We start from the raw sequence: 13,572 nt of genomic DNA, 5'->3' as shown, positions 1-13,572 counted from the left end.
ATAGCAACGCACCAGAGGAAGAGGAGGAAACCAAAGACATCCAGGGAGCGTTAAAACAACTGTAAGTATATAACCCTGCTGAATGTTATAGTTATTACTTGTTGATAATTAATTAGAAGCGATGATTATAAATTAAAATAGCATTATTCAAATGACCCACAAACCTCTATTTGTGAATTTAAAGCACAATTCGGGGGTACAGGAGTGGCTAGCTGCTGCTAGCTTGAACGTACAGAACAAAACATTCTGATTAAAATGCAGATGCTCAAAAAGGCGGCTGCATTATGCTATTTGAAAAAAAATAATAAAATCAGCTCTATAGGCTATAACGTTAAATATTAAAATTAAGTGGGGGATGATGGAAATAGGTCTACATTTTTTATGATTTTTTAATTTAAATTAATTTAAATTTTTTAAGGTGCCATCATGCAAATCTTTGTCAAGACCCTCACCGGCAAAACTATTACCCTTGAGGTTGAGCCCAGTGACACCATTGAAAACGTGAAAGCTAAGATTCAGGACAAGGAAGGCATTCCCCCAGATCAACAAAGGCTTATTTTTGCTGGCAAGCAGCTTGAGGATGGGCGTACCCTCTCCGACTACAACATCCAGAAAGAATCCACTCTTCACTTAGTCCTGCGCCTCAGAGGTGGTATGCAGATCTTTGTGAAAACCCTCACTGGGAAGACCATCACTCTGGAGGTGGAGCCCAGTGACACCATTGAGAACGTGAAGGCCAAGATCCAGGACAAGGAAGGCATTCCCCCAGATCAGCAGAGGCTGATCTTTGCTGGAAAGCAGCTCGAAGACGGCCGTACTCTGTCTGACTACAACATCCAGAAAGAATCCACCCTTCATCTTGTTCTTCGTCTCAGGGGTGGCCAGGAAATGTGATTAATCGTGTTTATTTAATAGCATTTAATAAAAACATATTTGTATCTAAAATTTATGTTGATGTTGTTGTATTATAACTGTTCAACAGAAATAAAGATTCTTGTCTTTTGTAGTAAGATTTGTATTGGCCTACAAATAAAATACGTTGTTATTAAGAAGTACCACACTAGATGTCACTAGAGGTTCAGTTCATGATGTCAGACTGGTGTAAGTGCGATAATATCCCAAAAACTATATATATATATATATATATATATATATATATGTTTTGTTTTTTTGTGGGGTGAGGTTTGTTTTGGGATAAACACAGGTACACAGGTATGTTTTCTACAGGGTAAGAATTGTTTTTATTATAAACAGAGGATTTAGAGGGCACGTTTCATTCAGTTGTGTTTTTGTGTCACTAGATTCTGAATCTGAAGTTTATTTTTATTAGTTAAATTCTGTAGACCTAGTGGTTATATACAAAACAAAGAACTTTACAAAGAACATTGCTTCAGTAACAATGAATTAACAATGCAGCATTTATCAATAAGGCATCGAGTGCCATTTTCATTTTTTTAACATTTGACCCATAGGCCTGGTGGAAACAATGTGCAGCCTCCCCACACGTTGTGGGTCCATAAAACTGCTCGCCAGGTGAGTAGTTGAAATAAAACATCACAAAAGACCAATCAAGTCATGAGCTCAACATAGTCCAAGCGCAGAGGGTGTCGCTCTGCCCCCCTGTGACTTCACTGGTCAACCTGGTGCATGACAAGTGCGCACAGTACTTTTATCAGCTGACAGGCGACCGTCGCTGCTGCTGCCTCACTCGCTACAAGAATGGCAGCTCGTGGAGGCTTTTTCCTTTCTCTTCTCAACTACAAGACTGAGAAATATGTCATTGCAGAAAACAGGAAGATTGGCATTTTATTCCGCCTATATCAGCTGGCCGTACTGGGATATATAATCGGGTGAGAGAGGCATGTCCTTGCATGTGGCTAAAGTAAGGTTTCACAAAGTGATTCACACAGTTAAAAATAGTTGAAACGTGTGTGTGTGTGTGTGTCTTTGTTTTCAGCTGTTCATGTGCCGGTGCCAAAGTGCTGTCAGGATAGTTAGTAGAGTATTGGAAAAGTTACGGTGAATGCATTTATTTTAGAGTGAATATTGTAGCATTGTCCAACCCCTTACTCTGTGATGTCACTAGTCAAATGAAACCTGAGTAGGTGACTGTCACTTTATATACAGTCTATGGTGACTCTATAACATGTATTGACTTTGGAATAGACTTTATGTTCGTTAAAACGTCTTTTCTGTTATTGATGCTGTCTATAAAACATATTTAGCCTTCTGGAATTTGGAGCTCATACACATGTTGTTGTCAATCTATATGAGCCCACGCTTCTGCCCCTACTTAATGAATGAATGTTTAATATCCAGAGGTGTAATATAAAACAACGTGATGAGCATTGCTACGCTGTTAGTGAAGAATGACTTGTTAAATAGGTTAAGATATGCTGCTGTGTGATTTGAACAGGTGGGTGTTTGTGGCAAAGAAAGGTTACCAGGAAAAGGAAGAAGCCATCCAGACCTCTGTCCTCACAAAACTAAAGGGTGTAGCCTTGACCAATGACTCAGACAAGGGACTTCATCTATGGGGGGCTGAAGACTATGTAATACCTCCAAATGTAATCACTCTTTATATATATTTTTCTATTCTATTGTCTTAATCACCTATAATCATGTCAGACATCTTAACTGCCTAATTAATTTAACCTTTTACCGTCCAATCTTATTGTCTGCTCTAATTCTAATTTACAGGGTGAGCAAGTGTTCTTTGTAGTAACAAATTATATAGAGACTCCTAATCAAAGGCTGGGCTTCTGTCCCGAGGTGAGCTCAAAGAACATTGTGTATTGATATTTTTATTATAACATATTCAAATGCAGTTGTCTGCTCTGTTTAACTCAGAGTGACAAGGTGCCAGATGGAAGGTGTTCGAGTGATGATGATTGTGTGGAGGGAGAAACTGTCATAGCAGGGAATGGTAAGAACACAACATTATAGATTATATTATAGCATTTATGATATTAGTACATGCAACTCATTATATTCATGGTACATGGTACATGGAATTTTCTGACCTGCAGCAAATCATCTTGATCATCCATCCCTAGTTGGAATTGATGAGCTTAAGAGTAAGACAAAGTTCAAAGTAACTATAGTAGTTAATGTTTACTAGTAATTTATTTTGGGCTGGAGGTAAAATATCCACTGTGTACTTTTTTAAAACCAAAAACACACGTAAATAAATGTATGTTTTTGATGTTTTTATTGCTCTGAGAACTGTGAAAAACATGTGACTTTACTGTGAGTTGACTTGCATCTCCACAAACCTGACTCCTGGCCTTGGAGGAGGGCCTCCCCCTGCTTATCTCCATGAAAATTTGAGTTCCTTTTGCTATAATATAACATACCTGTATTAATGGGAAAAGTTCCAAAGTATGCTTTATCTATCTATTTCCATGGAATCATGCAATCACATGCTGCTCCAGAAAATGTTTTTCCTGTATTTGTAGAAAAGGGCATAAAAACATTGCCAAAAGAGTGTTCCTGCATGCATATTGGTAATTACAAAACCTAAAACCTGATTTGCCATATGTCAGAAAATGCACAGCCTTATAGATATGACAGTAGATTTGATTGTAATTCTGTTTTTGTAGGTATCAAAACAGGTGTGTGTATAAACAGCACTGGGACATGTGAAGTCCACGCATGGTGTCCTGTTGAATACAGCCCCAGACCCCAGTGAGTGCTCTGTCATCATCCTTCTCATTCTGTGCCTCCACTTTTACTATGCACTGTGCCTGACAGCTGCTCTTAGTTTGGTCACAGTGGCTAAGCTCACACATTACAACATAATATACATAATAATATAAATAATTACATAGAGCAGTAAATAAATAGTAATACTAATGGTAATGGTAATTCCAAATAATTCAAGTTGCAAAAATAGCTAAAGATGGTACAGTATACAGATATTTACTTGTACAAGTCAAATAAATCATAATAAATCAACAATATACAGTATATAAGCTAGGTACAAGCTAAGTGCAATCTACCACTTTGTGTTTGTTTAATAATCACAGCTGTGTGTTCCATTGTGTGCCCCTTATTTTTCAGAGAGCCATTACTGAGTGCAGCCGAAAACTTTACCGTCTACATCAAAAATTTCATCCGGTTTCCAAAGTTTGATTTCTCTAAGTAAGTGGTTTTGCTGCTGAGCACTAGTGGTTTCAAGGGGCCAAGATTGCAGAGTGAACCAGGGAATATATGCTTTGACGGCTGCTGTAAATAGCTGTAAGGGTGCTAAGCAGGCTATATTTACCAACCTATGCATTGCAATGGTGAGACAGTGAAATTGTCATCTGAGACGTCCTTGACTGAGAGCCTTGCCCTGGACAGGTGTCAGATCAGATGGGAATTGCAGTATACTCTGTCCAGAAAGCACTTTGCTGTCACAAGATAAACAAATTTATCAGTCAGGATCTTATTGGAATTACACAGCTTTGTGTCATGTGTTTCTTCCTAATCAGTGTAACGTGGTGCCTAATGGAGATTAATATGTAATGTGTAATAGCAAAGCAAGGGTCAGTTTACATGGGAACAAAATACTCTCACACCAGCTAACAATCAGGCCAGAGTTTGATGCAAAGCAAGGCTGCAGAGCACAGGCTGATTTACATAGCATGCAATTCGTACTGCATAAGTCTCCTGGTTAAATCATGAAACTGTAGGTACAACAACAATAAATAAATGAGGTTAAGTCATTGTAATTTGGCCAGTGTAATTTCACCAAGGCACCAAGTGAATTTCACCAAGGCACAGTTGCCATGTTGCGGGGCAATAACCGCTTCCGCCATCTGAGTTAAAGTTTGCATTTGTTAACAAAATGGACTTTGTTAATATGAACTTGTTTGAATATGGCTATATTATTTTTAGAGACACTGTAACTACTATAACAGGCTGACCTCATTCTGACATTAAATACAATGTTGGGAGTTAGTTTTTGAGTTATGGTTTAATCAAAAATATATTTGTGTTTGATAAATAGTTGTATGGTTTAGTGAGTATAGCCTTGTGTTGAATGTTATGCTAACAGTGTTGTATGAGACAATGGTTAATGAAGTTTCAAATTCTTTAGATCAAATGTGCTGGAAACTGCAGCAGCCAGTTACCTGAAAAACTGCACCTATGACAGTGAGTCTCATCCATATTGTCCCATCTTTCGTTTGGGAAATCTGGTCAGTTGGACAGGCAATGACTTCCAGGAAATGGCTGTAAAAGTAAATATCTAAACATTTACTTACTAATAAAATAAGTTGTTTTAGTAACACATGTGGTTGCTCTGTCAGGGTGGCTCTGTGGGGATTCTGATTGAGTGGAAGTGTGACCTGGATAAGGACTATTCACTGTGTAACCCACAGTACAGCTTCACCCGCCTCGACATGAATATCAACAATTCAGTCACATCAGGATACAACTTCAGGTCTGACACGACAAGAAATGTAATCTTTAATGGCCTGTTGTATTAGACTGTAAAGTAGATACTATGTCTCTGCAGATATGCCAAGTATTTCAAAGATCCAAATGGTGAATTGTATCGCACTTTGTACAAAGTGTATGGGATTCGCTTTGATATTATGGTCAATGGCCAAGTGAGTAGCACATTTCCTTGAACATCTCATGGACTGTTTTTAGTTCATTGATATTTTCGATGCTGTTTTATATTTTTCAAGGCAGGAAAGTTTAGCATTGTCCCCACAATAATTGCTATTGGCTCAGGTGTTGCTCTTGTAGGCGCTGTGAGTAAATTCTCTGAATTGTTCCGGTTAATATCACTGAGTTTATTATTTGAAAGAATAGCCACGGAATGGTATGTTTGTTTGTTTCAGGGGGCCTTTGCTTGTGACATGATACTACTCTATATGATGAACACCAGCTCTTTTTACAGAGAAAGGAAGTTTGAAATTATCAATTTTAAGTAGGAATATATCAAATATATATATACATTTTTTGCCAAATGTTACCATTGTGTTAGTCATTATTATTTCTACTTTGTTAAAGGAAAGAACGTCAGAAACCGAAAGATGGGAAGGACAGCAAGGATGGAAAAGATTCAAAGTCACACTCACACCGTGAGCGAAGATCTAAAAAGTCTTCAGTGGAGAAAGAAACATCCAATTCAATCACACAAGAAGATGAGACTGGAGCGGTGGCACCAGAGAGCCAGAGCTCGTCCGTGGAGAGGCGAGGACCCACTATTCCTCGCAACACTGGACAGAGATACTCTGCTCTACTGTCACCAGGACCAGACCAGAAGCATCATGTCAGCTTCTCTCCACGCTTTTGACTGTTTAAAGCACTGGTTTAGTGACTTACCAATGGTGTCATAGCCAAACTTATAGGCAGCATCACTAATGCCATGTCAGTACTCTGATTGGCACATGGGGAGCTGTACTGCTGTAGGGATGAACCCTGTTGTACAGAACAGCTTTGGCTGTTAGTGGCATTAATGACAAATCAGCTCTTTATCTTCAGAGCCAAATGTCAGCATTGTGATGCTGCATTCATATTTACAAACTCTGATACAAGGTAATCACCTGGCTTCCTAAAATTAGACTGGCCACAAGATGTGCTGAGAAAAGATATGTGCAAAAGACAAAATTAACATACATTTACAGATAACAATTAGATCATATCTAATGTTTCATCTGAAAGATATGTAGAACCCTAATTGTTGTGATAAAATAGTTCATTTCAGGAGATTGTTGTTCCTTACAGGCAATTTAGTGATAGGTAAATTACCCAATTTTTATTCAAGCGTCTTTTTCCAAGCCAGAGGTAGGATCTTCAGAGTTTTTGAGAATGCATGAATGCAGAGAGTGACCAAAGAAATCACAAAAAATGTAAATCAATAAGTCAAACGTAGCAATGGGTATATACAAATCTACTTGAAATTGTTTCTGAGCACGTTAAATCAAAAAAATATAATATACCACTGTGAGCTTGCAATGTCTATAATGTTGAAAAAACAAATGTGACAGAGGAGCCTAATGGACAAATGTAGTTGTTTAATTTTTAATTTATTTAAATAATCATAATATTTGTAAACTATGCTTCAAAGAGAAGTAATCTGTTACTACAAATGTTATGTGGTTTTTACAGTATTATTCTCCAGATATAATGTCACTAAATTTATATAAGGACATACATTTGACAACTTCATTGTCCATACATTGACAGGTATAACAGAGCATATGTTCAGTCCAAATTGTAAATCTAATTTAACTACTGGGTTATTTACTAACAAGAACAGAAGACAGCATTGTGTAAATTTATGAGGTTACATTTGCGTAAGCTACTCTAATATACATGCACCATTCCATAAAGGAAAGTCCAAAACAGGATGTAGGTAAAGAGCCCTCCAACAAGGCCCCCAGTGAAGAGCAACCGCCGTGACTTGAAGCATTTGTTCCATCTCCGTCCAGCCTTGAGAATGAGTAGCAGAGAGAGGAGAAATGAAGCCAAGAAATAGAAGATGAATCCATAGAGTCCTGTTAAGCCCAAGATGCCCGCTGTGGCTCCAGACAGGGCAGACACAGAGGTGCGGCAGTAGTCCAGAACTGCGGCATTGCCCCTCACTGAAACTTCACTGATGAACTGTGGCCCCTCTCGCTTAGCTACCACTCCTGCCATCTTGGGTCTTGTCAGAGAATCAGTAGATGTCCTGAAATAAGGAAACAAAACCACTCAACTGAATTCAATATACATTTAGCTTTTCTTGAGTGTACGTGGGGAACCACATAGCCTATGGTATGTTAGAGCACTGTTCAGCAAAAAATATGTTTTAGACTTTAGCGTTTATAGCAGTTTTAAAAAGCAAATGTTTAACCATACTGGGTCAGGTGCAAACACAGAAATACTCATAACAATGGTTGTTAACAAATCTTAATGTGATACCGAATGGTATGAGGCAAAGGTTTGGTCAACCACATCAGACCGCAGATATATGCAATATATAAACGTTTGATTGTAATAAATACAATTAAACTGAAATCAAAGAAGAGGGCAGTTAATAAGTAAGTACATAAGACAAGTAAGCAAACATCTGCGAAAGCAGTCAAAGGCAAATAAAAGTATAGTGTATTTATAGACTGCTGTATTAGCATTGCAACATTCGGTGCTAGCGTGTTAACTTGTCGGAGAGCATACTAAAGATACTTACGGAATATTACTGCAAAAATGCTTGTCACTTTATCAAATCTAAAAAATCATTGTTAAGAAAAAAAAATCTATGAAAAATAAAAGAAAGAGCGCTGCAGGTTTAATTGTATCGTTTAGCGTCGATCATTCATACATTTGGTGACACTCCTCTAGAAGTCGGCCATTCCCGTTCGCAGAGCATCATGGGAACATTCAGAGAGCCATGGTGTGTTCAAGCACCAAAGAGCGTAGTAAAAAACAAGTTTATTCACAATCTACTACGTGATTGCTGATATGATTTAATATTAGAAGCAGGGGATATCGTAGTCGAAGAGCCACTCTGCCATGAATCAACTGTACGCCTTACAAATCTGAACGTGAAATATTATTAAGAGTCAACGCAGCAATGTAAATGATTTCCTATAGCAATTGAGTGCATCGTCGACTTTGTTCATTTTTATGATGGTGCACAGCAGTCGTTGTCAACAGGCATTTTGCAGTTTCATTGGCCGTTATGTCTACGTATATTCTTGGTATAGACTTGGGGACCACCTCTATTAAGGTAGTTTTATTAGAATCTGGCACCAGAGATGTGGTGGCGAGTTATTCCATGCAAACCTCATCTGATATAGTAGACAGCAGTGGTATCAAGGTGAGCTCACGTCACACACCGTTGCTTACTTCACTTTATGTACAAATGTGAGTAATAATTATGCTGTTAATCTCTGTACAGGCAAACGAGCAGGATACTGGTCGAATAATAGACACCCTGAATCAGTGCATCCAAAAACTGCCCGCTGACAAGTTAAAAAATGTCACACGCATTGGGCTCTCAGGGCAGATGCATGGGGTTTTGTTTTGGAAAGCTCGAAGTGGTAAGTGGAGCTGCGTTAATTTGTTTATTTAGGCAAATGATAGTTTGTGTGCCTTTTTTGTTTTGTTTAACTCCTTAATTCCTATTAAACGTATTGAGAGTCGAAGAAATTCAAGGTCATCAACTGGGCAGTATTTTATTATCGTAATTAATATATATTGCTGTTCAGTGGGTCGTTAGAAATCGAATACTGCCCTCTACTGGTTTATAAGCTCTATTGTACGTCCTCTAAATTTTCATCTTGTAGGTTGTGACTGGTCCAGAAGAAACTGCTTCATTGCCAAAGACACGAGTCAGCTGATCACCTGGCAGGACAGACGCAGTGACAATGATTTTATTTCCACTCTTCCAAAGCCAAATTCACATCTTACTTTGGCCACTGGCTTTGGGTGTGTCACTATTTTCTGGCTCCTCAGACATAGGTCAGTTGACTCAGCTCATCTCCAGATAACAAATTAAATTAATAAATTTATCATTATTATGTGTTTGCATTACTTATTATTCTATTATTTTTTTAGACCCAAGTTTCTAGAGGAGTTTACGTCCGCAGGGACCATCCAGGACTACGTAGTGTCCATGTTGTGTGGTTTAGAAAGATGTGTGATGACGCCTCAAAATGCAGGCAGCTGGGGTTACTTCAACACCTCAACCAACCAGTGGAACCTTGAAATGCATGTGATCTGCTTGTTGAAAAACTATTCGCGTTTATTACTAACGGTGATAATGTTTTATTATTATGACCATGTGCCTAGTCAAAGCCACATGGATCCAAGGCTTAATACTGACATTTTGACCACTGTAACAAACCAGTTTTAAAAAGTTACCAACCCCTTATCTTATTAACCGGAATTGAGCACACAATAAGCTCTAATAAATGTGAATTTAGTGTATATTAAAGAGCCCATATTGCTGTATTTTCAGATCTGTGTTATAAGGAGGAGTCTACTTCTACTACTACCAATGAGTACTCCCCTATTAAAGGTCCCAAATTAGGTAAACATTGACTATTGTGAGCTTTATGCCATGTTATTATGCTGTTACCTCATCACAAACATACCTGGAGTTGTGTTAAACAAACAAACCCTGCATATTTAGGCTGAGTTCTTCTCTCAAATAGAAAACACCCTGTACCACTTTGTCATGTCATGTGGTAATACAGTGCTCCACTGTGTTTTTAAACTCCATACACCTTCAATCTTTACTGAACTAAAGGCAAAAGGTAGGTAAATGTCTTAAAGCTCACAAGAGTTGGTATTGTGCAATATGGGACTTTTAATGTGGGAATACTCATTAGTAGCAGTAGACTCCTCCAAATGTAAAGCTGCACATCCAAAAGATAAGAAATAAAATACAGTACTTATTTAGTATTTATAGAATTGTATATAAAATACCAAAATCATTATTAATTTCATGTTTGTAATGTTGTTTAACATTATTGCCTGATTGCTGTTTTTAATACTTCTTGAATGGAATGTTGTCTAACCTTCATGTGCATGTCGTAGTTTGGAGGCTGCTGGCTTCCCTACACACCTTCTCCCTCAGTGTATACCTTCTGGGGCATTGGCAGGACATACATGCATGGACTGGCATGGCATTAGTGTTGGGACCCCTGTAGGAGCTGCTCTGGGGGACTTTCAGTGCTCGGTCTACTCCTGCATGAATACAAGCACAGACGCAGGTGAATGAGAGACTACATTAAGTTCTCAAACATATTATGGTCAATCATCATTATGCCGTTACTTATCTACGCACTGCACTCTCTTCTTGTTTCCTAATACCGTCTTAGAGCTACTAATGTATTAATGGGAAACACTACATCAGCAAAGTAAAAACTAACTGGAACTAAAACAGAACCACAAAATCTTTTGGTGTAACATGGTGTAACAAATAGAACTGAAAAGTAAAGTTTGTATTATTCTTGACCTGCAGAGGCTAAGGGTTTATTTTTAAGACATCCATAATTTTAGCAAACAAAAATATAACAACAAATAAATAAAACAGTTAAAAAATTATTCAATTGTTTCTGCTTTACTAGATTTCAAAATCTGTGTGAAATACTTTTACATTTTTCGCTTTAAGTGCAGGTACTTGGAATACTTTTACTTAAATTTTTGTGATACTTTTACTTGAGTATTTCTTTGCTCTAGTATTTGTACTTTTACTTAAGTACTTCCACCACTGCTTCTCACACATTTTATCTTACATTTACAGTTCTTAACATCAGTACATCAGCCCAACTGTCCTATGCTATGCCTCTTGGCTTTACACCTCCAAGTTCCACGCAATCAAGCTCACCCATCTCCTATGTCCCATATTTTGATTCATCGTATCTGGCTGTGGCTGCATCGCTCAATGGAGGGAACATTGTAGCCCTGTTTGTTGACATGCTCATGAAGTGGATGAGTGAACTAGGTAAGATATATACTGATGATTTGAGATGTTAAAACCAAAAAACAACGGTCATAAAAAATTCATTTCACACTGTGTAAAAAAGAAAATAAAGCAATAAAAAGCTCAAAAGTATGTAATGTAATGGTGAATGGACCTTAATTAGCCTTCTTCTTAATTAGGTCTTTTTGAACGTCTATACTGCTAAAGGAAATACCACAATAAACAAGAACATTGAAGACCAGTTTTTGACAATGGCTCAATAACCGTAAAGCAGGATAACCCCAGTGAACCCTTTTATAAGTGTATAATATATATATTTTTAAGTTATTTAAGTAACTAACTTGTAACTATTCTGTTATGAGTCAAACTAGAGCTGCACCACACCTCAAATCTATTAAAAAAAAAAAAAAAAAGACCCAACTTTGTAAATAAGGATTTGCTGTTAAGGGTTTACTTGTTAAAATAAAGGTTACATTAAATTAAAACATAAATAAATAAAGTGCATTGGTTCAACATTGTAACTTATTATATCCCAGATACAGTTATAACACTGGTGTATAATTGTTTGGAACATACAAAATGTAGAATTGATTTTGTCAACAATTGGTCCTTTGCTATAGATAAAAAACTAACCATTAAAGAGTTTTTTGTGTAAGTTTCTGAATATATTGGGCGATGTTTTAACTATGGTATAATTTTATAATGAATGGTTAAATAATCCAATAGAAACCAGCTGCATATCTTATCTTTGACAGGAGCTGAGATACCCAAGTCCTCCTTATATGAAAAGCTAATTGGTTGTGCACTAACTCAAGACACCAGTGATTTGACTGTGCTTCCCACAGTCCTCGGAGAGCGACACAGCCCCCTGTGCTTGGGACAGGTGACCCACATCTCTCCCTCCAACCTTTCTCTGGGTCATGTGACACGGGCACTCTGCCATGGCATCATCAGTAATCTCACCTCCATGATGCCAGTTGCTTATCTGCACCAAGCCGGGGTCACCAGAGTAGTGGGCAGTGGCACAGCTCTGGCCCGTAACCAGGTGCTCAGACAGGAAGTGGAGAGGGCCTTTTCACAGATGACCATTGAGTACGGACAGAACGCTGACTCTGCAGTGGGCGTGGCAATGGTGCTCTGTGACAGACTCTGAAAAGCTGAAATTACACAATATCAATCAGTATTAGTATAATTTGTATTGTTAAAATTCTAGATGAAATTTCACAGTAAAAGTTGGTAATTAAAATGCCAAGATTTAGCAAGATGTGAATGAAAATGAACTTGCATACTCATAGATTAAAATTTGAAATTATGGAAGAAATAAAGGTGCACTGTGTAACTTTTCTTGTGGTGGGGCTGATATCTGCTTTATTTATTTATTTGCCTAAAATATGAAACAGTATGGCATCAAAGTTATCTGTCTCCATGGATACAAACAAGAGAGACCACCTGGCCAAGTTACAGGTCAGATCTGTGCAGAGGCAACCCCGCACCCAGTATGAACACATGCTTTTACAAGTATGTTTGCGCAATAGAACAGTTGTAAAGTAAAAAATGCTACAAATATACCCATTTTATAACCTACTAACTTAAAGCAATAACATTTCCATGGGGACAAATAGGTGATGGACTCCTCCCAAAAGTTACATAGTGCACCTTTAACTATGTTGTTGTTTGACTTGATTACTATCAATGAAGGAAAACACTACTAACAACAATTCACATACAGCTTTATAACACAGGGGCCCACAGTGTTTTCTTGTGGCTCTATTTCGTAACCGGTTTCAGTGGCAAAGCGTTTGGGGAATAGAGCAAAGTTGAGATCTGGTGCCTCTTAAAGCTGTATCAACACTTTAAATCAAATTATACCATAACTCACATTTCCAAAAACATTAGTGTCTGAAATAAGAATCAGAAAGAAGTAATGAAGACTTTAGGACATATGTAGGACTGATCTTGTCATTTATTGATTTAGATTAAGACAAATAAATTAACTATTATATTTGTGTCACCATTCATTTGTGTAGCGCTAGTTTATATCCATAGGCTTTGAGCTTAATTTGTATCACTTTGCAGTTGATAATTCAGAGCATATTGGCCTATATTTTGACAATATTCCTGTACCAAGTCTTATCTGTTGTGGTGAACATCTGCTGTTTAAA

General features: G+C 37.6%; 4 protein-coding genes across 5 annotated transcripts; 3 read left to right on the top strand and 1 right to left on the bottom strand.

Annotated features, from left to right (window-relative positions):
- On the top strand, positions 1-1,006 carry LOC129407514 (polyubiquitin). The gene is made up of 2 exons (XM_055148891.1): positions 1-61; positions 419-1,006. The coding sequence occupies exon 2, from the start codon at positions 427-429 to the stop codon at positions 892-894; it is 468 nt and encodes a 155-aa protein (XP_055004866.1). The 5' UTR covers positions 1-61; positions 419-426; the 3' UTR covers positions 895-1,006.
- Positions 1,007-1,683: 677 nt separating this feature from the next.
- p2rx5 (purinergic receptor P2X, ligand-gated ion channel, 5) lies at positions 1,684-7,280 on the top strand. Of its 2 annotated transcripts, none has more exons than XM_020930162.2 (12): positions 1,684-1,850; positions 2,417-2,567; positions 2,701-2,772; positions 2,851-2,926; positions 3,603-3,687; positions 4,063-4,143; positions 5,084-5,225; positions 5,295-5,428; positions 5,504-5,597; positions 5,679-5,744; positions 5,835-5,923; positions 6,007-7,280. In XM_020930162.2, the coding sequence occupies exons 1-12, from the start codon at positions 1,720-1,722 to the stop codon at positions 6,290-6,292; spliced, it is 1,407 nt and encodes a 468-aa protein (XP_020785821.2). In that variant the 5' UTR covers positions 1,684-1,719; the 3' UTR covers positions 6,293-7,280. The 2 variants fall into 2 exon arrangements, with proteins under 2 accessions (XP_020785821.2, XP_055004863.1); XM_055148888.1 differs by having other exon boundaries at positions 1,732-1,882.
- Positions 7,009-8,341, bottom strand: emc6 (ER membrane protein complex subunit 6). The gene is made up of 2 exons (XM_055148892.1): positions 8,168-8,341; positions 7,009-7,669 (listed from the first exon to the last, which is right to left on the bottom strand). The coding sequence occupies exon 2, from the start codon at positions 7,636-7,638 to the stop codon at positions 7,306-7,308; it is 333 nt and encodes a 110-aa protein (XP_055004867.1). The 5' UTR covers positions 7,639-7,669; positions 8,168-8,341; the 3' UTR covers positions 7,009-7,305.
- A 13-nt stretch (positions 8,342-8,354) lies between these two features.
- shpk (sedoheptulokinase) lies at positions 8,355-12,563 on the top strand. Its single transcript, XM_055148889.1, has 7 exons — positions 8,355-8,797; positions 8,879-9,020; positions 9,267-9,441; positions 9,538-9,690; positions 10,522-10,697; positions 11,231-11,431; positions 12,166-12,563. The coding sequence occupies exons 1-7, from the start codon at positions 8,660-8,662 to the stop codon at positions 12,561-12,563; spliced, it is 1,383 nt and encodes a 460-aa protein (XP_055004864.1). The 5' UTR covers positions 8,355-8,659.
- Positions 12,564-13,572: the final 1,009 nt, after the last annotated feature.

The sequence above is a fragment of the Boleophthalmus pectinirostris genome, unplaced genomic scaffold (assembly GCF_026225935.1).
Source record: "Boleophthalmus pectinirostris isolate CB_2022bp ecotype Guang Dong unplaced genomic scaffold, ASM2622593v1 HiC_scaffold_12, whole genome shotgun sequence".
Classification (NCBI taxonomy): Eukaryota; Metazoa; Chordata; class Actinopteri; order Gobiiformes; family Gobiidae; genus Boleophthalmus; species Boleophthalmus pectinirostris.
This window is presented reverse-complemented; position numbering and strand designations above follow the sequence as displayed.

Coding starts and splice junctions, on each gene's coding strand:
- shpk (XM_055148889.1), top strand. CDS start 8,660: ATGTCTACGTATATTCTTGGTATAGACTTGGGGACCACCTCTATTAAG. Junction 9,442..9,537: donor TTCTGGCTCCTCAGACATAG/GTCAGTTGACTC, acceptor TTATTTTTTTAG/ACCCAAGTTTCTAGAGGAGT. Junction 10,698..11,230: donor GAATACAAGCACAGACGCAG/GTGAATGAGAGA, acceptor TTACATTTACAG/TTCTTAACATCAGTACATCA.
- emc6 (XM_055148892.1), bottom strand. CDS start 7,638: ATGGCAGGAGTGGTAGCTAAGCGAGAGGGGCCACAGTTCATCAGTGAA.
- LOC129407514 (XM_055148891.1), top strand. CDS start 427: ATGCAAATCTTTGTCAAGACCCTCACCGGCAAAACTATTACCCTTGAG.
- p2rx5 (XM_020930162.2), top strand. CDS start 1,720: ATGGCAGCTCGTGGAGGCTTTTTCCTTTCTCTTCTCAACTACAAGACT. Junction 2,568..2,700: donor ACTATGTAATACCTCCAAAT/GTAATCACTCTT, acceptor TCTAATTTACAG/GGTGAGCAAGTGTTCTTTGT. Junction 2,773..2,850: donor GGCTGGGCTTCTGTCCCGAG/GTGAGCTCAAAG, acceptor TGTTTAACTCAG/AGTGACAAGGTGCCAGATGG.